We start from the raw sequence: 23645 nt of genomic DNA, 5'->3' as shown, positions 1-23645 counted from the left end.
CTCCATTCGAGGCTAGTCGCCACTTTCACCTTCACTTCACGAGGACTGCACGCGACACAATCTGGAGTTGTGGGGTCTCCAGACTCTCCACATGCTGCATCCCTGTGTCTTCCGACTTCCAAGAGCTCTGTCCCATGTTTCACGCCCTTGCCAAGCATGCAGGACTGTCGACCGTCCAATGCCCTCACTCAGCCTCGACCTTAGCTCGCAACACCCTACCCCATGGCCAACAACCGACTGGCGCGGCGTCTGGGGCACAGCATGGAGTAGCACTTGGCAACTCACCGTACTGACCTTCAGTCGCCGCTCATCGACCGCCTCTGCCAGCCGCGAGCTACTGACACTACGTCCTGAGGTTGCAGATTGACCTCTTGGTGTGCCTCTTTGTGAGGTTCACTGCCTTCTACAAGCTGTCTCCAAGCCTCCTTCGTGCTATCGTGGCTGTCTGGGCGAGAGGCGTGCCGCACTTCTGCTAAGGAAACCTCCATTTCTCTCCGTGTTCGATGCATGTTCGGTGCATGAGGCGCCCTTGGCTGGTCTAATCGCGCAGCAACGACTCAGGCGAGATAACAGGCCGGCTGAAAGATGAGCGCTGTACATTGTATAAGACCATGTTGTACACTGACCCCAGCAGTAAGTCCAAGCAGCTTTGTACTCCCGAGCACGCTCACCCCTCCGAGCACTTCCTTGAATCCCTTTCCTTCTCGCGTGAGAGCGATCTTCTCAAAATGGCGACGAACAAGCCCAACGATGAGAAGGCCGAAGTGTACCAGCACGAGGTCCTCTCACCCACACAGACGAGAGACTCCATCGACGATGCCAAAGCAGATGTCGAGGGTCAATCCCGCATGGACTATTCGGGTGCTCATGAGAAGACGGACCCAAAAGAAATCGCACTCGTCAGGAAGCTGGATTGGTACATCATGCCCATGCTCTGGTTGATGTACTGGCTCAACTACCTCGATCGAAACGCCATTGCTCTGGCACGCCTAGACAATCTCGAAGAAGAACTCAACCTCCAGGGCTCGCAGTACCAAACATGCGTTTCCATTCTCTTCGTCGGTTACATCCTTGGTCAGGTACCGTCAAATATGTTGATCACCCGACTCAAGCCGTAAGCATCGCCTGTCCTGCAGCGTGATGGCTTACATTCTAACGCTTCTACAGATCGTACTACATGAGTTTCTGCATGGCACTTTGGGCTATCGTCTCTGCCCTGACTGCCCTTAGCAAAGACTTTACAGGACTTCTGCTCACTCGCTTCTTCCTTGGTATCGTGGAAGCTCCTTACTACCCCGGTGCTCTCTACATTCTCGGCATCTTCTATACCCGCAAGGAGATTGCCACGAGAATATCAATCTTGTACACCGGCAACATTTTGGCTACTGCCTTCGCTGGTCTCATCGCCGCCGGCATCTTCGAGATGGGCGGCCTGGCAGGCATCTCCGGCTGGAAGTGGCTGTTCATCCTCCAAGGTGCTGCCACCTTCGTGGTCGCCGTCGCATCTGTCTTCGTGCTCCCAGACGATCCACTCAACACCCGCTGGCTCAACGAGGAAGAACGTCAGCTTGCAAACGCACGTGTCGTGTCTGATCAAGTCGGTGCCAAGGGCGGCCAAAGCACTTTTGCAGGTCTCAAGGAAGCTGCCCGCGACCCGAAGCTATGGCTGTTCGCCTTTATGCAGCACATGCATCTTGCTGCCAACGGTTTCAAGAACTTCTTTCCGACCGCCGTGGAGACACTTGGCTTCAGCCAACTTATTACCCTTACACTTGTCTGCCCACCTTACCTCATCGCCGGTGCTATCTCCATTGCTTGGTCGTACAGCTCTGGAAAGTACAACGAGCGGACATGGCATATCACCATCGCCAAGTCCGTTGCGATCTTTGGCTTCGTACTCTGCGCTGCTACGCTCAACACTGGCGCCCGATACTTCGGCATGGGTAAGTCTCTTCCACCCCCTCTCACCCACAAACTTCCACTGACACATAACCAGTCGTCTTCGCAATCGGCACCTACGCCGTCAACTCCATCATCCTCGGCTGGGTCGCCTCCACATGCGGCCAGACAAAAGAGAGAAAAGCGTCCTCCCTCGCCATCGTCAACACCATCGCGAACGCCTCTTTCGTCTGGACACCATACCTGTGGCCAGACACCGACGAGCCGAGATATGCCATCGCCATGGGCAGCAGTGCTGGCTTCTCCATTCTTTGTGCTGGTGGAGCTTGGGTCATGAAGTTCTGGCTGATGAGAATCAATCGCAAGATCCGACAGAGCGAGAATGAGACGGTTTTGGCGTTTGCGTATTAGATGGTGAGGGATGGATACATGAGGAGAGTGATGAGATGAGATGAGACGCGATATGATGGGAATGAGACATGAGTACAATTGCTCGGCTTGCTGTGGGCACTGGGGATGAGCTGAGTGCATGAGCTAGGAAACAGACAAACAAGCTACAGTGACATGACAGCACTGCATGTTCGTCCACATCCTCCTCGAACCCCGATCCCTGTCGGCGTGAAAGTGCAGTCGCGACTGTGTTTTCTGCACCACATCGCGATGTGTCAACAATACACGCGGCTTCGGGTCGTAACGTCCTCTAAGTCGTAGCGCGACATCAGCACCACATGGGACCGTCCACGTTCACTCGCAGATACATCATCGTAGCTGATACATGTACCAATCCGCGCGCCGCAGCCGACTTCATCGGACGCGTTGCATCGCATACCTGATACAGCAAGTGCGACACATCCGCGGCAGCCTCACAATTCCACGCAAGGTGGCAGCTGGTTCTATCCGATGATTCGACGAGCGCTCGTGTGGCTCCAGATGCAAGGATCTGACCCTCGCAGGTCGTCTCGAACGCCGCCACGCGCATGTGATGAGACTGAAGCTGCGTTTCAGCGCCTGGAAATCACATAAGCTGGCCTTCGAAACGGAGCGCCAGATGCCGTATCTTGGAAACGCCGCCCGTATAAAGTCGCCCTTTCCTCCGAGCAAGTGACGAGCACAATGTGTCAGGACCACCCGTCTGGCCGTTGGAGAGTTTGTCGGTCACGGAATCACCATCTATTCACTGGAAACTGCGATATTAAGCTCGTGTGATGAGCTAAATTCTCCTCGAGCGGCTTCCGTATCATCGTGAAGGCCGAGCGAAGGGTACAGTCCATGGTCGACGGGTTCGAAAGTCGTCCTATGCTCGGCTACAAACTGCCAATCAGCCCTCGACAAGGCCGGGAATCAGCGTCAAGATGTTCTGAGATCTTTCGGTGTCCTTCCTTCCATGCTTAAGGTCTCTTGTGTGGCAAACCAGTGGCAAACTCACTCAACAAAGTCCTTCATGCTTGAGGCCTTGCATGGAGCAACCGCCGTAACCATCTGGAGAGGTCTTGAGACGTCGCGATCCACGCGCCGTAGCACTCCACTGGCAGCTCCAGCTAGCACAATTGTGCGGTGTGCGCCATATTGACCGGCCAAATGCTTCGAAGAGGCACATCTGAGGCCTGGAACTACCTGCTTCTGGATCTTGATCTGGCTTTTACACGGCTTCTTCGAATGGACCGGCGAACCAGACGTATATATCGTTTCAGAGTCCGAGAATTATCTTCACGATGTTCTTTCCCCCTGTGGCAGATGCATTACGCCGTAATCCAGACCTACGATGAGGACCTATAACTTGGCGTACTTCATCAAACACTATGGACAGGATCGGTCCAGTGGTTGCACTTGCCGTACTGCGACCTGCTCGAGACTGGAGTACCATACGAATCGCAATTTCGAGACCATGCGATGCAACCTCGTACTTGGGGGACGTGTCTGGCAGTATGTCGAAGTTCGATACGACCGTCGTATTTAAAGCTTCAAATGCTCATATCCAGGGCTTTGACGACAAGGTATTGGCCGAGGCATGAACTATCGATATTGCACGACCAGGGATATGTTGACATCTCCTGTCAGGCATGCCCACGAACACACCACCATATTACCTGTTTGTGGCGGAGCCAGTATTTTGGACCACCCCCACGGCGACGACAATCCTCACCCGGCCTCAAGCAATATGCTGCTGTATCCACATGATGCTGGTATTAGATGCCAAGGTCTGTTTCATCGCTGAGCGGTATCCTAGCCAAGGCTGCTCGTCATTTTGCAGGAATATGAGAAGATGGTACAGGTCTGGCTTGCCAACGCACCTTGTACAACGCTTGAGCTGAAGGCCACCCAAGTTTCTAATCACCTATATGATTGGGCACTCGGGCCTGCATCGCACCCTAGGCACGTCTGTATGCGGTGAGTTTCACAGGGTACATGGCGGCCCTATACGTGACCAGAAAAATTAACAGGCGTACCTTGCCTTTTCTGGACGTGACCCACCACACAAGGCTGCTGGAGATCCCGGGAGCATGGGTCAGGGTCCCAATACACTTTGCTTTGCCAGCAGACTGCTTGCCTTGTCAAGTGACACTCGGAACTCGAACATGGACATCTGTTGGAACAGGTAATTGTGCTCAAGGGCTCTTCCTGACTCGAAAACCATGACCGTACTTCACCACCGAGACACACCCAGCGATCGGGCAGAGTCCTTGGCTGGCGAATCAGTGCCCAAATTCCATCGCCTTACGCAGGGCATGGGCAGGCTGGCACACAGTGCGAAGGGGCTGCCATGCCACCACCAAGTCCAGTATGCGTGTCTACAATCGTGAACGCCTGAGCAGTCTAGAGCAACTCTGCCAACGATCATGAAGACTATAATGAACGAGGCACGATGCGGTGAAACAGCAAGAAGCGGACCTCGCCGTGCAGAGAAACTGCAAGCATCTGAGGCAGTTGCCATGCATCACGTCCACACGTTCCTGCACGGATAGTAGGACAGGCCAATCTTAACGACATGGCGCTATCTACAATTGACTTTTCAGAATGGAATGAGTTGGATGGGAGGGGAAGTCTACCAGCCCCGGCTCCTGTTCACGTGCTCATGCGGCTCCAAGCGGCGAGATATATAATATGCTTCTCTGACGAGCCTCTTTTATCCTCCATCAGCAACCAGCATTTCCACCAAATCACAAACCAAAGAAGAAAAGCCATTCATTCTTTGAATACTCACCACAGTCATTCGCTAAGCTAATTGCTCATCAACAACATGAAGACTACCACACTCTTCGCCCTCGTGGCCGCTGCCGCGATGGGTTACGCCGCTGAGGCCGGTGAAGAAGGCGGCGTAGCCGCACCTTCTTACAATCAGGGCTCAGACCCACACCCCCACCCACACGAGTACTCAGGTCCTCCGGTCTACGTCGCCCCACCTTCCTATGGTAAATATACTTCGAACGCAAATCTTCCTGCATGTCAAAGCACATAGTAACATTGTCATCTTTAGAAGGCGGGAGTGGCGAAAACGGCGGCAGTGGCGGAAACGGCGGCAGTGGCGGAAGCAGCAGCAGCAGCAGCGACAGTGACGGAGGCCGAGGACATGGCGGCCGAGGACACGGCGGCGGCAACGGTGGCCGAGGCGGCGGCGGCGGCAACGGTGGCTGGGGCGGTCACCGCGCCGGACGATACGGTGGCAAGAAGTGGGGATCTGGCGGTGGTGGTGGCGGTAGCAGGTACGGCAGCTGCCCCTCTTGCCTACCACCGCCCCCAGGCTACGCCGTCCCACCACCACACTACCCAGGCTACCCCGTCGACCCAAGCCAGTTCCCACCTGGCCCATTCAGGAAGCACTTCAAGAAGATCGGCGACAATTGCAACAGCGTCTCGCAAAACGGCAACGGTCCTCACGCAGCAGGATGCTGTAACAAGTCAGGCACTTCTGATGGAGGTGACACCAACGGTGGAGGTGGTCTCCTCGGTAAGACTTACCCACATGAACAATCCACATCACAGTGTACTAACTCAGAATGAATAGGTGGTCTGCTCAACGGCATTCTCGGTGACGGCCCAACATGCACTCTCGACCTTCTCAGCAGCCTCTGCTCATCCGGTTCCGTCGCCTGCTGCCCTGTCACAGACAGCGGGAACGGCCACGCCCTCCTCAACGTCCAGGGCGTCTGCGCACCAGTCACCCTCTAAATTTCGTGGCCATCGTCGTCAATCATGTACAGCACCACGGGGACGAAGATGCGGAATGTCTAGAGTCGCCCTCAATTATACCAGATGGAGGCGCGACAGGTTTCTTTCTAACTCCGGCATCGCACGACCCAGGAGAGCGGCGGCCTCGTTTGCAAGCTCGATCCACCTCGTTGCTCTACGATTGCTGGGTTTTGCAAAGGGAGGCGCATTGTAATGACCTGAACGGTTGACTGATAATACACAAGCCGGACCGACGTAGCATAATTTATGTATTGCTTATTCTGTCTCCGTCGCCTTCTTAGCTCCTGTCCACGATGCACTGACATTTACGCCGCGAGCATTGACTCGAGAACAACGATGACTGCACCGTGACAATCCATTCTGCTCAGCCTCATCATCACCAGCATTATCAGACCACTGTGCATAGGGCAGCGAGAGCTGCAGAGGCACAATCGAGGCGGGGTCGCGCTACCAGCGTCCCTCTGTTTGCATGGAAATCACCCATCACGCCATACGCCCGCCGCGACAGGACGTCAATACTTCTTGTTGCCTCATTTCGGTGTCCAGCTTTGACAAGCTGGACACCGAAATGAGGCAACAAGAAGTTCAATATTTCCCAGGATCACCGTGACATGATCCCCCAGCTCACAGGGCAAGCCTTCAGGGGCGCCTGTACCAGGTTCTAGCATAGACAAATCCTTGCGGTAATCTCAGCTTCAGCCGCGATGGGACCGCAGACCTGAGCTGTGATTGACGGACTGTGTCGGCCACATCATCGTCGCGGAGGGTTGCTCCTTCGCGAAGGTAGTGACATGGCTCATCAGGTGGGTCTGACTTCACGAGCGATGTGGGAGAATGGGCTGCTGGGAGGTACTTTCTGAGCTCATGAGCACTGTCTTGACACTATACTGCTTGCTGTTTTCAAATTGTCAACAGTTCTCGATGACACACCACCATTGTCATGCTCCTCTGCCGGGTTGATTGCCAACGCAGGACGCAACACCTGAAAGCCAGACTGCTTCGGCGTAGATGCCGACGGCGTGGAGACTCGAAGTCCCTGACTTAACAGTACTGACGCTCAAGACGTAATGGAAGTCCAGACGCCAGCAGATCGTGATGGGAAAGTTTTCTTGGGGCTATTGCCTGGCTCAGAAGACCACGCGTGGTCTGACGGCGCTCCATACACTAGGTCAGACTCCCGAAACGAGAAGTCGTGGTCGAGATGGAGCTGCAAAGCCTCGGCGAATTGTGTTCACCAGCGCAATCTTCAAGCTCCATCGGCAGCAGCGCAGAGCCCACTATTGGGTCAAGTCCGCCTTCGAAACCGGATCAAGATGCTTCTAGCTATTTCCGTGCACCACGTGCGAGCTTCATGCGAGTGTACGAGAGCCATCAGAACACCGAGTCAGTGGCTTTCGTACAGCGTACGAAAGTACCTCCAGCATCTGCCTCACAGGCGAGCAGTGGCCACTTCCCAGTGTCAGTTGACTCGACAGACAACATCGCTCTGCACCATCTGAAGTCCGAAATCGATATCGATGGTGCCCTTGGCGAGAACACCGCATCGAGGACTCCCTTGGGACCGTGTTGGCACGACTTCTCGTTTCGGGAGTCTGACCTAGTGTATGGAGCGCCGTCAGACCACGCGTGGTCTTCTGAGCCATACGAACGCCGCCAAAACTGCAGCGAGTGCGCCGATGGCAGATGCCGTGTGCTGTATTGGTAACACTTTTGCGTAGTTGACTTGATAGAATGCCATCGAGCATAGAGGTAACGCGAAGCACGACAGCACAACCCGAAGGACATAGTCGACCCCAGTGCTGAGGTTGTGACTGCTCGACGTTCGATGGGTCTTCAGCCATTGTGCGAAGACGCGTGACATCTGGTACAGACTGACCGCAAGGCCGCTAACGACGGACAGAGCAATGAGACAGTTCCACCACGTGTCTGCAGTCATGGGAGCACCCACGATCTGGTGCATGTGCTCAAATCCGAAAGTGCCACCGTACGTTCCATTGACCTCGTAGATGCCGTCAACGACGCCTGCATAGACTCTTCCCTGCGTGAGAGGTCCTTTGTTGAAGAGTGAGAACCAATGCAAATTGCTGATTACTGGTTGCAAGAAGCCGGGATACTGTAAGCTCAAGCAACTTGTTAAGAAGACAAATCGCAGGTGCGATAGGTAGCTGATGATGTCGTTCCCCATACACATGTATGAAGCCTGGTTGGTTGTGCCTGAAGGGCTGCGGACCTGTTGCCACGCGCGGGCAGCGTCGACGAGCAGTATGAAGATGGAGGAAGGCGAGTGGAGTCCACATCAGTGCGGCTGAGATTTTGTTGGAGAGAGCAGGCGTGACGTCGAACTTCAAGCAGCCTTTGTCGCTGGGCAGAGCTGAGCTGATCTCAATGGTCATATGCAGAGTTCCAATAGCTGGCGTGAAATCGAGGTCTGCCACGATGCCACTTGTGGTTCTTTGCCAACCGATATACCTGCTTTGGTAACACTGCGGACGGACAGACGTCTGGTAAGTTGTATACTTTCCTAGAGCGTCCACAGTGATGGCCGCATTGAGTTCGCCTCGAGCATCCTCACGAGTGACGTTGTCCAGGTAGCGTCCGAAAACGAGAAAGAGCCGTTGTTTTCCACCTTGACGCTCCAGCTTGGCGCTGTCGATCCGGTATCGCTCGTTAAGTGCCCAGGGCTTCAGATCCTCTCCATGGCATGACGTGGCCTGTACATATGCTCCATGTACAGGGCGTATGGAGGAGAGTGATAACAAAAATCACGCCGGAGGTATCATGCCAGGCCCGGCCGATGGCGAGGATGTGCTGCTGGAGATGAGTTGTACAGAGACATTGTAGAGGACTCGATAGGTTCCTCCTGAGGGCTGGAGGGCCTGATGTTCAAGCTACAGTAGTGCTGCCGAATACGAGGGTTGGCATACGGACGAATATACCTTATCCGGCTGGCGATCTTGGCCCGATGTGCCGAGATGACCCAACTTCACGATTCATTATGAATTGATGCACTACCATCATGCATCGCAGCTGCATTGAGGGCGTACCGTATGCACGATGCTTGTCTGTATGCTCCCAATGACGCTGTGTACTACAGTGCCATTGGCTCAGCGATGAGGTGATGTGGCTATACGTCCTGAATAGTAGATAATCTTCGGCTTCAGTCAATAATACCTCGCAGGCGTGCATGTGAGGATCGGCGATAGTGTGTGCCACAAGCGCACATATTTTCATTCACTGAAGTCGCCACTCTCCTTCATTACTCTCCGACACAGTCCTTTACAAGAACTTGATATTCCACACCATGTCCTTCTCATCCCGCTCGCACACCTCGCCATCCTCAGGCTCCATTTCCAGCCCATACTTCCCCATCCAAACCCACACGGCCCATGCCCACGCCCACGCCTCCTCCGCATAGCTCTCATCTGGTTGCCACTCCTTCGTCCTCACCTGCACGCCACGGATGTGTGGTCGGTGCTCCTTCTTCACGGCGGTCAGCCAGGCACCTACATTCCTCAGCCTCCGCTCGCTGTCCACGTTCTCGCACATGATCGAGACTCGAGTCTGGTAGAAGTGGGGGAGGAGTTCGCGGCGGAGAGCGAGTGTTCTGGATAGCGTACTTGCCGATGCGGGTCCAGACCTCCTGTGGGAGGTCGAGGAGGCGGAAGGGCTGGAGTGGGATGTGTTAGTAGCTGATATGTCTGTAGTGTCGAGTCGTAGGCTTACCTTGGTGGGTTTCTCCTCCGAGTCGGAATCGGACCAGTCAGTCTCGGAGTCGGTGGAGGTTTCGAAGTCGATGTGGACGTTCGAGTGTGGCTCTGTGAGCTCTGGGACCTGCGCCATGGTGTCGGACCGGAGAATGCGCTGTCAAAAAAGTAAGCGCAGATGCGGCCAGAGTTGTGAGATCCGGTCTTAGGATTGTCGAAGAGGGAGAATGGGGGGGGGGAGGGTTATACGCTAAGCCGCTCATCTTCGGGGGTTCACATGCTACGGATGAATGCCAACCTTACTCGATGGTCTCGCATTTGACACACTAGCTGTTCACTACTTCGGCATTCACTTGCTATGAAAGCAGCGGGATCGTGGTAGCGCAGATGTGGCCGCTCATAAACGGGCGAGGATTGCGACAGAGAACTCGAGGCATAATGAAGGTCATGTGCGGTGGCTATGTCGGCTCAAAGTCTGTATCTACCGCCCAAGATCTGCGGCCGCGTGCTCCTCTTCCACGCTGACATTATCTCAGATTGGGATCTTCGGCAGTTGCGGACACATCTGTCCAGGTCTCCCCATACCGTACTGGCACAGCTTGCACTTCCCGTCATCAGTGCAGCTCCAGGTCGGTCCCTGCACTAGAGGCTAATTGTGTAGCCTAACGATAGCACGCTCGGCCTAAGTAAACTCCTCGATGCGATAGAGCGCGTACTTACGAGTCGGATGCAACTTTTCTTGGTGTTCAGCAACGCCTATGGGTCAATCTTTTGCAGCACTAAGTAGACGGGTGCTGTTCAGAGCCCGCCACTTTGATTTATATCCGCCCTCGGACCGCCCGTCTCAAACACTGTCAACTGTCTCAGTCTAGCTCGGTAGTCATGCTGTAACCATCTTGTCCGGCCAAGCTTCGGATCAGTCTTCTGGCCAAGTCCGTCACCAGAACTGAACATCGTAGATCCTGTCTTCACCCTCAACCTCCCTCCACAAGACGAGCTCGAATCCAATCGACGATGACCAAAGCTTCTCAATACGTTCGTTCCATACATGGGAGTCGCGTTCATGCAACCTTCCTAAAGGCGGGTTGCGCTCTACTCGAGTGACATCTCTGACCACCACACCACCGACGTACTTCAGATGGTCTTCAGCCACTCTAGCGAACCAGTCTCCCACCTTCGTCAGACCTCTCTCCGTGTCTGCGCTAGTCATCCTGATATAGATCTTGTTCTTGTAGTAGTACGGCAGTACCTCTGTGCGGAGTGCCTGACATGTCTGAGCTACAGCAGGCGCGGCGGGTGATCTTTTCAAGATGATGTCGTTCCAGGTGACGATGTCAAGGTTGTCGACTATGCGCTTTGCAATATCGCTCCAGATCTCGGGCGGCAGATCGAGGAGTTGGAACGGCTGTAGCTCATTAGCGAACATGTCTTTATTGAGAATGAGTGCACTGTACATACCTTCTGCTCGGTGTTGGGGGTTGAGGTTGGCATGCTGTCAGCCACCTTCCACAATTCCCACGCCATATTAGCCCACTCGGAGGATGACATCCACCCGTCGTCAATTTTGACCGAGACGCCACGAAGATGTGTCCGATACAAGGCGTCCAATGAACGGAACCAGTCACCGAGTCTTTCGAGTGTTGGGCGAGGGTGTGCTGGCAGTCTGTATGTGACGGTATGTGATTTGGTGAACAGTGTTTGCGCGATGAAGATGTAGGCTGAGCTTTGCAAAGTGGGAGGTTGAGCAGGTGGAAGGGCTGTTCGGCGTGAGTCGCGAGGGCGGGCCCTGGGGCTGTCATGTGAGCGTGCCTTTGGGTCCGATGTTTCGGATGTGCGTTCTCTGGACGGCATGGCATGGTGATTGTCGCCGGCTGTGGTGCTCGTTGTCGGTCTTCTGACGTGTTGGATGTGTGTATGGACGGCATGGTGATGGTCGTGGACTGTGGCGCCCGTTGTTGGTGTTGTGCTGTTGCAAAAGCTGTGGCAACTGGCAAGAAAGTAGAAGCAGGAGCGCACGTTCCCTCGCCACCTACATCCATGTCCAAGCATACGCAAAGGCGCTGGCTCTACGCAAGGCAAGCGCGGCCGGCGCTATACAACCATTCTGTACAATCACATATGTACACGTCTCCCATCTAGCTGATCTATATGTACAGAGCAGAGACCTACAACTTCCGCCTTTCACTGACCTCCTCATAAGTCTGGACCTGATCACCAACTTCGAAACCTTCCCACCCATCGAAGCCCATACCACACTCCGTGCCTTTGCGCATCTCCTGGGCGTCTTTCTTGACGTTCTTGAGGGACGTGATCGTACCTTGACATATGTTAGCATCAATGCAGCAGCGTCACTGGCTATTGCAAACTCACCGTCATAAACCTTCTCCCCACCCCTCGTCACACGCGCACGACTCCTCATGCCAACAGAACCATTTCGTACTTTACATCCAGCAATCTTGATCTTCTTCCTTCCACCTACGCCAATCTCGAACGCAGCACCGACCTCAGCTTCGCCAAGGACGCGTTGCGTGATCATGGGTGGGAGCTTTTCTTCCAGTACAGCCTTGACATCGTCCAGGACACGGTAGATGATGTTGTTCTCCAGTACCTTGACACCACGGCTCTCTGCAAGAGCCTGCATTTCCGGGTCGGCAGGAAGGTTGAAGGCAATGATATTGCCAGACGCAGCATGAGCCAGCTCGATGTCCGACTCGTGGATGGCGCCAACATTCGATGCGAGGATTTGTGGTGCGATCAGAGGGTTAGAGACGGACATGATGTACGCCGAAACTGCTTCGGCCGACCCTGAGACATCAGCTTTGATGATGAAGGGGACGATCATCTGTCCAGATTGTTGTTCTTCGTCTGCCTCCTTTGCAGCAGAGTCTGCTTCGCGGTCCAGGCCTTCAGCTCGAGCGGCAGCGGCAGCGCGCTTGGTGGCTTGTTCGGCTGCCTTGTCTTTCTCGTGTTTCTCTTGTTGGATTCGTCGGGCCTCATTGATGGCTTCCATGTCCTTTGCGGCTCTCTCACGTTCGTCAACCTCTTCGCGATACTCAACAACGCTTGTTGCTTTCTGCTCACTCGGTGCCTGAAGAACTTCATCGCCGGCTACGGGCTGATCTTTCCATCCGTCGACCTCGACGGGCATTCCAGGGCCGACCTCAGCGAGTTTCTTGCCAGCTTCATTACGAAGAGACCTGACACGAGCCCAGGTCTTGCCTGCGACGATGACACTACCTGGTCTGAGTGTACCACGACGGACAAGCACAGTCGCAACACGACCGGCCTTCTTCGTGGTGGCCTCGAGGATCCATCCTTCAGCATTGCCATCCGTCTCAGCTCGATGATCCAGAATCTCGGAAAGTGTGACTACGCTCTCCTCCAGCTCGTCCATGCCCTTGCCAGTCTTGCCGGAGACGCAGACGACCTGAGTATCACCGCCGAAGTCTTCAATCTCGACGCCATGTCGGGCGAGATCTTGCTTACAGCGCTGTATATCGGCTTCCTCTTTATCGACCTTGTTGATGGCAACAATCATCGGTACACCAGCAGCCTTGGCGTGTTTGATGGCTTCAAGCGTCTGCGGCTTTACACTGTCATCTGCTGCAACGACCAGAACGACAATGTCAGTGACATTCGCGCCGCGCTGTCTCATCGCCAAGAAGGCTGCGTGCCCTGGAGTGTCGAGGAATGTCACAGTCTTGCCACTGCTTGCCATGGGCACGCTGAAAGCACCAATGTGCTGCGTGATACCGCCTGCTTCGCCAGCTGCGACAGAGCTCTTGCGTAGGTAGTCCAAGATCGTTGTTTTTCCGTGGTCGACATGTCCCATGATTGTTACCACTGGTGGACGTATAGGCAGGAACTCCTTGTCTTCGACCTCTGGCCTCGCCTTCAAGTCTCGCTCTTCCTCTTCGCGAGCACCAACGTCATAATTCGGCTCGAAGTTGTACTCCATAGCGATCATGCCACTGGTTTCCGAGTTCAAGGTCTTGCCAGAGAAGACATCATCATAGCCGAGTTCTTCAAGCCGCTCAACGAACTCTTCGTATCTCACACCAAGAAGCTGTGACAACTGCTGCACGCTGACATACTCTGGTAGCGTGATGGCGGTGGCCTGCTGGGCCTTGAGCGCCTGGCGTTTCTCCCTGTTAGCTTTGTCCTTCTTGCGAGTCTCAGCTTCTTCTTCGGCTTGACGCTTAGCTTTGCGCGCTCGATAAACGTCACGGGCACCCTCATCGTCGTCTGCGTCTTCATCAAATTCTCTTCTGTTGTTGCGCTTTCCTTTGCGGCGGTCGGCATATTTGTTAGTCTCGGGCTCAGCCTCCACATCAGCCCATTTCTGAGCACGACGGGACGCCTGGCTTGCCTTCTTATCATCCTCTTCGTCGATCACCTCTGGTTGAGCGGAGGTGAAGCGACTTTCGCGGGATGGAGAAAAACCTTCTTCAGCTTCGCTTGCATCGGTTTGAGTGGAGCGACCTGCCGCGCCAAATGGCCCTGAAAACATTGGTGCGTATCGCTGGTCTGTGGCATCCTGTTCACGTCGAAAGTCTCGCCGTTCAAACCCAGTTCTACGCGGCTCAGCATCACGAATTGCCCGCACATGCTGGTTGGGGCACACACTTGCCATGTGGCCGAGCTGGCCGCATCGATGGCATTTAGTGTTGCGATGTGGATCTGGGCAGAATCGGGCGATATGACCGATCTCGCCACAGCGAGCGCAAGCTCGTGTCTCTCGCCGTGTGTTGGAAAACAACTCGTAGCTGTTGCGTTGCTCAACGTCCTGTGCCCCAGCCTGGCGTTGTGGACGGCTCTGCCTGTACGCATTGAAGCTTCGATCTACGGCAGCATCTGAAAAGTCTTCTTGTAGTCGTTGCCGCGGCTGTCGCGGAGTGGAATTCTGTGGCTGCTCGTGTCGCTGCGTTGGTTGAGCTTGCTCAGAAGTTGCGTCCTTCGAAGAGTCCTTCTTGGGTCGAAGATGTTGCCAATCCGCAGTTTGATCCTGGTCTGTCTGCTGCTGTAGTGTACTCGGGTCAAAAGGCGTGATACGGTAGCCTGTACCTGCGAGCTCACGCGGAGACGGGCTGTGCGCGGTGTGCTCTTGTGGCCGTGCAGACTGCTCGTCTGGCGCGCGAGGTTGGCCCAGGCCGAACGGGGCATCAGTTTGCTGTTGGGTACCACGACTTCCCTGTGCAGTGTCAGGCATTTGGGGTCGACTCTGAGTGTTGCCTGTGGAAGCTTGCGCAGGTGCGATAATACCTTGTCGTGCCAAGATGGCTGCTCGCCTCTTGTCGAAGCCCTTTTGTGTGATCTCGCCGTCGTCGAAATCCCGATGCAGTTGTTGCATTTCCACAATCACTGCTCGCCTCTTGTCGTAGCCTTTCTGGGTGATCTCGCCGTCGTCCAGCTCTTGCTGCAATCGCCGCAGCTCATCTTCGCCATAATCAGATGTCGTAGGGGGCGTGGTGTCACTTTGCTGACTTGATGTATGACTGGGTACTTCGTCACGATGGATTATATTCGAGGAATCCATAGTTGGTGGTGAAGCGCTGGGAGAAGCTTCAGACGATATTTGAGCAGGAAGCTCTACAATATCGTCGCGAACGAGTTCCTGAATAGACGGCGGTGCTTGTTCTTTCGCTTCGGACTCTACCTCCAGCGATGCATCTTCGAAGTATCCGAAAGAGCCAGTATTAGCTGACTGTACTTCAGCAGGATCCGGGTATGACTGCGTTGGTTCAGTCTGGTGTGTAGAGGCGCCAGAACTCTTAGGAGCCGCTACTCCCTGGAAATTGCTCTCAATTTGCCGTGTATTCGATGGCTGTTGATTCTCTCGGCCAGAACCTGTTGCTTCCTCGTCCGGCATAGTGTGGGTAGGCCGGAAGTGCCACCCGCCTGCGTTCGGCGTTCTTGCTGGTCTGGCTTGCAGGACCTCGTGGCGGCTTTTGTCGTCTACATCTCGAATCGCAGGATTCGGTGGCCGGTCTACACCATCATCCCAGACGACAGATCCCCTCTCCGGTCCTTCCACCGCCTTTTCGGGTACTGTGGATACTGTTTGAGTAGCACCCATGCCCCATCCTGAAGTCGCCCTCTTCTCAGCGGGTGAAGTGTCCTTCTTTGCCGGCGCGGCAAATGGATTCGCAACCTTCTTTGGAGCACGGTCGACAGGGCTCTTTGCATCACGGCGAGCATTGTCATTCCTTCGGCTCGTAGTGCTCTGTTTGTCTGCCTGGCTCGGCGGGGCACCACGCTCATCTTTTGCGTGGTGCTTCTTGATCACCAGAGCCTGACCTGATGGATCCTGTTTTCTATTCTGCCCTGCCCTCTTGAAAGTATCTTGGCTTAGGGCGGCACCGTTTTGAGCACTGAGCATGGCCTGACCAAGGGATCGTCCTGCGGGACTTGGAGCAGCATCCTCTGTGGCGTCTTCCTGGACCCCGCGGAAAGCAACCTTCCTGTAGCTGTCTCCCTTCTGCTGCTTTCGGCCAAGTTGGCCTGAACGAGACGATGCATTGCCTCCTGAAGGCTGCCGCCGCTTCTCGGTCGCCTGCCAGGTTTGCTGCTGCTTTGCCTGTTGTTCCTCTGCTTGACGCTGCCGCTGCCGCTGGGCGTCTAGCCGTCTCGCCTTCTCCTGCTGCTCGGCCTGCGTCAAGCTCGAAGTCGGGTCGAATGCAAAGGGTGCAGGTGGGCTGCCGCTGTCATTGATGAGTGCCGGTACTGGCGCAGCAGATTGAAAGGGATTGGGCGTCGTTCGTATGCCTCTCCGTGCTGTAGTCGAGACGAAAGGAGTGATCTGGCTGGGCAGAGGCTCGATGCCGAGTCGACATGCGCAGAAGACGCAGAGACTTTGCGCCGAGGATGTCTGGGACGTGTCAATCAATGTCCCATCAATGTCCCTTCATCACTGACCCTCAAGACACGTTGTCTCCGCATTAGATTACAGCTGCACAGGTAGGATGGACGAGTAGATGATGGACCAGAATTCACGACTGCTTTCCCGATGGAGATGAGATGCCGGGAGATGTGCTGCAGCCTGCATGTGTGCCTGATGCGAGACCGAGCCCAAAAGTTGTCCATCCACCATCCATGACGATGCCATTGAACATCCATGTACAGACATCTGCTCTTCGTTACACCTACACTCCTTCGCAACTATCGTACATCATGTCTCGCCAGGTACATATCTACGCCCTTGATCTCCCCCTTACCACTAACCACCTCTCAGACCATCGCCGCCCACTACGCGCGCCTCCTCACGCGCTGGCCACAAGACGTCCTCCGCCCCGAGAAGTCCTTCACCAAGATCTTTCAACCACGTGTCCAAACCCCACCAGCACCCTGCCGCGATGAGGAGAAGGAGGTCAACGCCGCATACTTGCTCCTCGACAATGCATTCACCAAGCAGTTCCGCCTGCAGCAACGATTACTGAAGCCGGACAGCAATCCCGAGCATTATACCGCGCTGAAGCAGGAGCTGGAGGAGCTACCGCACCGGACATGGTTTGGGAACTTGAAGAGGAGGCTGACGAATATGGTGAGGCTGAAGTGATTGGAGGGGATGAACAAATGAATTGAGGAAGAAGACTGTCTTGGTGGTGGCATGGCGAAGATGCGCGGAAATCGTACTGCTGCGGTCACCTGTCCTCGTGGAAGCCTGGCATGAGATTTGGACAAATTGTTCGGAATGGTCAACTGCTCAGGTTGTGATCCATTCTTCGCTGGAGCGGCCTATTGGGTTGGCCAATGTTCGAGTCATGGGGAACGACAGCATCGCACTGCCGGAGCGCTTGATGCCCACTCGAGATCTTCAACAGGTGAGACCACGAGTCACTTTTCGCTGCACCAGACCGCACAAAAGTAGCGACGACATATATTGCATGTGGACACAGATTTCTTGCAATGACCAATCTGGGCAGCAGCGCGATGAAGGTAGAGGAATCGCAAGAGAGGCAGGGCAGAAGACTTGCGATATGCTGTAATCAGCCTGGCAAGTGCATGACTGCATACCACTAGCTAAGCAGTAGCAGGAAGGCACCCGATCCGGTGCTTGGTTATGCAAATCAGCCACTGCGCGAGACAGTCGAGCTCGCGGCAGTGGTCTGTTCAACTTCTCAATGCGGCACCCATCGGTTCACCTCTTCGACCCCGGGTCTGTGTACACCGCAGATGGCGCCCCCTATGAAGTCGCGCGGGAAGGACCGGAATGAATGTTGGCACCGCATCTTGAGTCCACGAACCAAATCCAGTGGAGGCATTCTTTGTCAAGCCTCGGTCAGTTGGTCTTTTAAGCAACCAGAAGGAATGATTTACAGCACTTGAGCAATCCCCGAAGAAGCGGAGAATGTGAAGAAATGGTGGAGCACTTCTGATTCCCTTCTTATTCATCAAACTCCCATCAAAGACTCATCGACATTTAGCCGGCAAGTGTACCGACTGACGACACAACTGCTAGAGATCGACACCGCTTGAACGACGTTCGTCGAAACTCAAACCAGACCACACATCGATTTCGCTAGTGGGACCGCCAACATACCGAGGCTCGTCAATAGTTGCCGACGAGCTCATATCGACACGTCTCCCCAAATACGAGCAACACTCTCGTCAAAGAGACGCCCAGTCGATCATAAAGACACTTGAATGCAGCAATTGGGGAAGCAAAATAGAGAGCATCAGGGTGAAAGCCAATGTCTACAGTTTCAAGAACCACGTTCTGACCTCGCTTCAAATTCCCACACATGCCGATCAACACATGCTCCGCCCAACAAGATCGGCGGTTGCTTTCCAGGAACACGTCGGACTTGCAGAGTTACAATCCACTTGGTTCCTGACCGGCTTATGCGCGAGGCCTGTGTGCCGACACAGATTGGTTCTTTATTGGCACGGCGACTTTTCCCAGCCACGAAGCGACGATAGCACACAGAAGGCTCTTTCCCAATACCGCAATCGTCCAGGACAATCATTCTGCTTTCCGGCAGCTCCAGGCGTCCTATAGCACAGTCACACCGGCGTGATGTCTGTTGGATACCAAACTACTACTGAGCTCGCCAGTCTACTTAAACAACATCATCCAGCTAAGCAGGACCTGGAAGGTAGCACCACGACGCTGCACGTTCACGAGAGCCTTGTGAAACTCTGCTGCGTTTGCCTTCAACCATCTTCGCTACCTTGTGCTGATCTTGGCGACGAACGACCATGATCTACAGAACTTACTTAGCACGCGTGGGTAAATATGCAACTTGCTACCACCCATGGGGTATGAAGACTCTACCCCACTGGCAGCACAGATGATTAGAATAATCGTACTCCACCTCAGTATGCCATCCATTCTACGAGATCTTTCGGACAGCAATATCTGCAGGACCAGACTTTGAAGACGCAGGACGCCTTCCATTACCTTCTCGTACACAGAACCATGAAGTACCTTACCAGCTCACTTCTGCTGCTGGCAGTAGTATCAGCAGCACCACTCAAGGATATGCATGATCAAGGTGGACCACACTCCTCAGACTCGCCCAAACTCCAAACTGTACCCTGACACCGACACAGACATATCAAACCACTCCCCAGCCGCTGCAGCTTTCAGAAAGACATTCCGCACCTTCATCAGACGTACCGATGCAGACGTCGACAAGTTCATGCTCAAAGCCCAAAGAACCACGGACGAATTCATAGAAGCCGCAACGACCTGGAAGCGGAACGCACAAGAAGCCACGGAAGAAGCCACAGCCGCTATCGCTGTATCGAACCGATCGCTGCAGCTGCGGAAAGTCATCGAGGAAGAAGACGTTGATGCTTTCCTCAACAGAGAATATGCGAGAGCGGAAGCATCATCTAAACACGCCAAAAGGCTGAGCAGAGAAGCGAATGAAGCTGCTACCCTCGCTGCAACGTCAGAACCGCATCCTCTCTCGCTAGCTTCCTTCGCCTCAGGGCTCCGTCGCTCCGCCGATGCCGCATCGGAGGAAGCACAAGAAGCATTTGATACTGTTGCATATGATCTCAAAGTTCGAGCAGAAGACGAGTCCATCGACCAGATCGTCGAACGGGACCAAAGCGCAGCTGAGCTAGCGACTGTGAAGGAGACGAGGGCGAAGAGGGAGCTGTATTTTGCGGAGAAGGATCTGAAGAAGCGGGTGGCTTTCTTCGAGAAGGAGAAGAAACTTCGAGCTGAGTTCCCAGCAACTGCAAGTGTAGATGAGAAGATGGGTAGGAAAAGGTGACTGGCCGAACAGCCGTGGATGCAGGCTAGGTTTGGGAGGAGGAGGATGGAAGCACTCTTGGAAGGGTAGCAGTAGAACTATGCAGCGAGACAAGACGAATCTAGACGTCCTCGAAAATGTTGCTTCGCATGTTCTGTATTGCGCTCCCATAATCGTTCATATCAGCTCTACGTCGCTCGCAGAGCCTGAGTACAAGGTTTGGGGACAACAGCAACCCTCTCACCCCCGAGAACATCAACAGCAAGCAACACCGACTCATTCCCCCGCAAAAAGCAGATGCCCAGCAGCGAACCAACCCCGAAATTTGGCACACCTCAACGAAAAGTGCCGTTCACGTACCGCTTCATTGCTCTCCGAAACAATGAGGTCGCAATGCATGTGGGTGGCACGGATGCGAAGCAAAGCCCGATCCACAACCCTGCTTGACCCATCCATCGACTTCAGCTTTCGGAAGTTGCGATTAAAGTTGGAAGTTGTTGAAAATGGAGTCTATCGTTCTATTCTTCTATCAATTCCCTTTTCTCTATAAGATATGCATACTGACATGCATTGGGTATCATCGTCATCTATGCTCTAACAAAATCTATCGATCGGAGGATCAGCTTCTCTCAAATCAATCGTGACAACAGAAGGCCGTAACCACATTGAACATCCTCCTCTTCCTCCCCCCCCCTCTCCAAATCTCTCCTTACTCCCTAATCTCCTCCTCCGAATCATGTTCCTTCTCATTGCTCCTGAACTGTCCCTCCTTAATCGCACCATCCACCTCTTCATCATCACTCGATCCGAATCCATATTCGCGGGCACGGGCGTCGATCTCCTGTTCCGTAAGACGTGGCAATTCTTTTGCGGCGCGAACATAAGACATCTTCTCAGTGTATCCCTTCGCGAAGATCAGGTCGATTTCTTCCAAGCTTCTCTGCGCGGTTTCCGGGTAGAGGAAGTAGATGATTGGGAAGAAGATTGCGTTCAGGACGGCGAAGAAGAGGTATGTGCCCCAGCCGATGCTGTCGATGAGGACTGGGGTGATCATGACGATGAACTGTTACGGCAGATTAGCAAGACATGCAGTGATTCGGGTTTGAAGTAGACATACGAAGTTCCATAGCCAGTTGTTCACAGTCGAGAATGCGTTCGCCTTGGCTCTCGTCTTGAGTGGGTTGATCTCAGCGGGGTACAACCATGGCAGCGGAAGCCACGTAGCGCCGAAGAAACCGATGTACGTGAAGAGACCAACAGCGGCACCCTTAGCTGCGGACTCAGTGCCAGGAATGAGAGCGCCGAAGGTGAGGACCATGGACAAGCATTGTCCGACTGTGCCGTAGAGGTAAAGCTTGCGGCGACCTACGCGCTCGACGAGGAACCAGGAGGTTGTGGCGAAGATGGAGTAGACGACCATGTTGATGCCGCCGAGCAGGAGGGCCATGTTGTGAGTTACACCGATGGAGGACTGTAATATTGTCAGCACATATACGCGCGCTCGGCACATATGATATGATTTACCTGGAAGAGAATAGGAAAGTAGTAGATGACAGCGTTGCAACCGCCGAGCTGTTGCATCATCTGTGAAGAAGCTCCCAACAACATGCGGCGCAAGTGCTGGGTCTTGCCGCCAGTGACGAGTGCTGATACTGGAGTGACACCGCCCTTGTGGCCGGAGGCTCTAATCGAGTCGACGATGACGTTTAGCTGGAGTTGGACCTCTGCGTCTTGTGTTGGCTTTCCGGCCAAGCTGGCGAGCACGACTTGGGCATCTTCGTGGCGGTCTTTGGTAAGGAGCCAACGGGGGCTCTCTGGTCTGGATGGAGTTAGTAGTGTATCATCATGTTATGAGACTTTGACTTACAGTCGCAGCATCAACACAAGCACGATGATGGCGAACACGCATTGGAACGCGATCGGGAAGCGCCAGACGAAGGCGTGAGGTCCGTAGATACAGCCATAGTCGATCCTGATGAATATGTCAGCGAAGTAGTCCGAGCTCCAACGTTGTCTTTGTCCTTACCAGTACGCGATCAACGTTCCAATAGCAACGTTACCTCCCTCAATGCAGATGAGCTTGCCACGATTGTGCGATTTGCTGCACTCTGCTTGATAGGTAGGTACAGTTGATGTGTTGATGCCGTTGCCCACTCCAGTGATGCATCTCCCTATGATGAACTGTGCTGTAGCGCCGCTGCCAACTGGGACAGTAGAGATTTGGATGATGACACCGATGATCATAATTGTCGCGCCAAGGAAGATTGACTTTCGTCGTCCGAGATGATCGCCAAAGGACAGGATGAAGCAGGCGCCAAGGAAGCAGCCGACAGCGTAGATAGCAGTAACGAAACCCTCGTAGGTGCCTGAATCGTATCGTCAATATCACGTTCAGGCTCTTTTGCTGCTCTACACATACTGTTGCCCTCGACTTCAGGAAAGTCGTGGGTGAACGCTTCCGCAGAGATGATACCAGACATGACACCCTGATCGTAACCGAACAGCAAGAAGTCAGTCGTCGCGACTGCAGTGATCATCATCTGCAGCCCTCTTCCACTGGTTCCCCAATAGGTGGGGACACCATCCTGTCCGACTGTGGCAGTATGCATGCTGCCTGTTGTCGTCCGAAAGCAAAGATTGAGAGAGCTGCGAATGCGGAGAGGTCGAAGACCGGACCACGTGCTAGACTGGAAATATAAGTACCTACCATCGGGCTCTGCCTCGTGGTCCACATCCTCGAGTACAAGCTGAGGACAACATCATACATGCGGACACGTGCTGTGCCTACGCTGTGCGCTCCACAGTCCGTAATGCGAGCATTCCTTTGCGTGGAGCCGCCGAGGACGTCCTTCCGAGCAATTGTATGGATGGGCATCTCGGTTGCAAATGTGTTTGCAGCGTTTGCACAGCCGGCGCGGTGTCGCACAGTGATTTCGGCCATACATAGGGTCGTGTCTGCCAGATGGGTGGAGCACGGAGCTCTTGGGGGTGGATCGTGGGATGCGTCCGGTGTTTAGATGACTCCAGCCGGAGAAGGCGCGGGTTGAGACGGAGCGTCTTGTCGGTCAACGGGTGCGTGTCGGCCACTTGGCGGAACCTCGCGCCCAGGATAACAAGGATTGCAGGGTGGGTTCTTGTCGATGCATGGCCAATGATGGGCCGCCAGAAACGGAATGCCGCCAAGTCTCTCTTGTTTTGCAGTCGACGCTGGGCATACAGTGACGTCCATCTCAACGTGCCAACGACTCATGCGTTTGGCTCAACATCGACACTACTGCCCTCTCTTGTCTGTTCCATCACAGTTCTATCATACACGAACAGATCCTAGGATCTGTACTGCCGACTAGAAATGGCATTGGGCACTGCACTTGGCCGTTACATACGGCTGATGCTGGTGCGATAAGCGAGGGCGCGAAAATCATGGAAGATTCTCTCGTCAATGTGGAGCTGCCTGGGCCTGGTGCGGTGGAGTCGAATTGATGCGGTGGAGGGAACCCATGGTTTGGACTGTTGAAGTCGAAAAGAGGCTAAGGCGACTGGTGTGGTACATCAGACGGCGTGGCAAGTCGGCTCTCTTCTGAAGCATATCGCCGAGAGAAGAACTCCGCAAAGAGTTGCAATCTATGTCATCACGCTATCTTGTCAACAT

At 54.3% G+C, this 23645-nt stretch overlaps 8 protein-coding genes across 8 annotated transcripts; 4 read left to right on the top strand and 4 right to left on the bottom strand.

The window, feature by feature from the left end:
- Positions 1-611: 611 nt before the first annotated feature.
- Positions 612-2310, top strand: CLAFUR5_12960 (uncharacterized protein; the record flags this gene model as incomplete). Its single annotated transcript, XM_047912108.1, has 3 exons — positions 612-1114; positions 1168-1943; positions 1997-2310. 3 exons carry the CDS (start codon positions 612-614, stop codon positions 2308-2310), a joined length of 1593 nt encoding a protein of 530 aa, XP_047767893.1.
- A 2827-nt stretch (positions 2311-5137) lies between these two features.
- Positions 5138-6066, top strand: CLAFUR5_12959 (uncharacterized protein; the record flags this gene model as incomplete). The annotated part of the gene is made up of 3 exons (XM_047912107.1): positions 5138-5309; positions 5375-5845; positions 5903-6066. 3 exons carry the CDS (start codon positions 5138-5140, stop codon positions 6064-6066), a joined length of 807 nt encoding a protein of 268 aa, XP_047767669.1.
- Positions 6067-9363: 3297 nt separating this feature from the next.
- Positions 9364-9927, bottom strand: CLAFUR5_12958 (uncharacterized protein; the record flags this gene model as incomplete). Its single annotated transcript, XM_047912106.1, has 1 exon — positions 9364-9927. One exon carries the CDS (start codon positions 9925-9927, stop codon positions 9364-9366), a length of 564 nt encoding a protein of 187 aa, XP_047767719.1.
- An 801-nt stretch (positions 9928-10728) lies between these two features.
- CLAFUR5_12957 (uncharacterized protein) lies at positions 10729-11840 on the bottom strand (the record flags this gene model as incomplete). Its single annotated transcript, XM_047912105.1, has 2 exons — positions 10729-11196; positions 11250-11840. The coding sequence occupies 2 exons, from the start codon at positions 11838-11840 to the stop codon at positions 10729-10731; spliced, it is 1059 nt and encodes a 352-aa protein (XP_047768089.1).
- Positions 11841-11956: 116 nt separating this feature from the next.
- Positions 11957-16730, bottom strand: CLAFUR5_12956 (Translation initiation factor IF-2, mitochondrial; the record flags this gene model as incomplete). Its single annotated transcript, XM_047912104.1, has 3 exons — positions 11957-12108; positions 12162-16659; positions 16707-16730. 3 exons carry the CDS (start codon positions 16728-16730, stop codon positions 11957-11959), a joined length of 4674 nt encoding a protein of 1557 aa, XP_047768090.1.
- Positions 16731-16808: 78 nt separating this feature from the next.
- Positions 16809-17346, top strand: CLAFUR5_12955 (uncharacterized protein; the record flags this gene model as incomplete). The annotated part of the gene is made up of 2 exons (XM_047912103.1): positions 16809-16973; positions 17023-17346. The coding sequence occupies 2 exons, from the start codon at positions 16809-16811 to the stop codon at positions 17344-17346; spliced, it is 489 nt and encodes a 162-aa protein (XP_047768287.1).
- A 1863-nt stretch (positions 17347-19209) lies between these two features.
- Positions 19210-20017, top strand: CLAFUR5_12954 (uncharacterized protein; the record flags this gene model as incomplete). The annotated part of the gene is made up of 2 exons (XM_047912102.1): positions 19210-19285; positions 19344-20017. The coding sequence occupies 2 exons, from the start codon at positions 19210-19212 to the stop codon at positions 20015-20017; spliced, it is 750 nt and encodes a 249-aa protein (XP_047768288.1).
- Positions 20018-20705: 688 nt separating this feature from the next.
- On the bottom strand, positions 20706-22605 carry CLAFUR5_12953 (Sugar transporter STL1; the record flags this gene model as incomplete). Its single annotated transcript, XM_047912101.1, has 6 exons — positions 20706-21059; positions 21114-21467; positions 21521-21815; positions 21864-21968; positions 22023-22362; positions 22416-22605. 6 exons carry the CDS (start codon positions 22603-22605, stop codon positions 20706-20708), a joined length of 1638 nt encoding a protein of 545 aa, XP_047768289.1.
- Between the last annotated feature and the right edge of the window lie 1040 nt (positions 22606-23645).

This window comes from Fulvia fulva, chromosome 11 (assembly GCF_020509005.1).
Source record: "Fulvia fulva chromosome 11, complete sequence".
NCBI lineage: Eukaryota > Fungi > Ascomycota > Dothideomycetes > Mycosphaerellales > Mycosphaerellaceae > Fulvia > Fulvia fulva.
The sequence above is the reverse complement of the archived record's forward strand: the minus strand, read 5'-3'. Positions and strand labels throughout refer to the sequence as shown.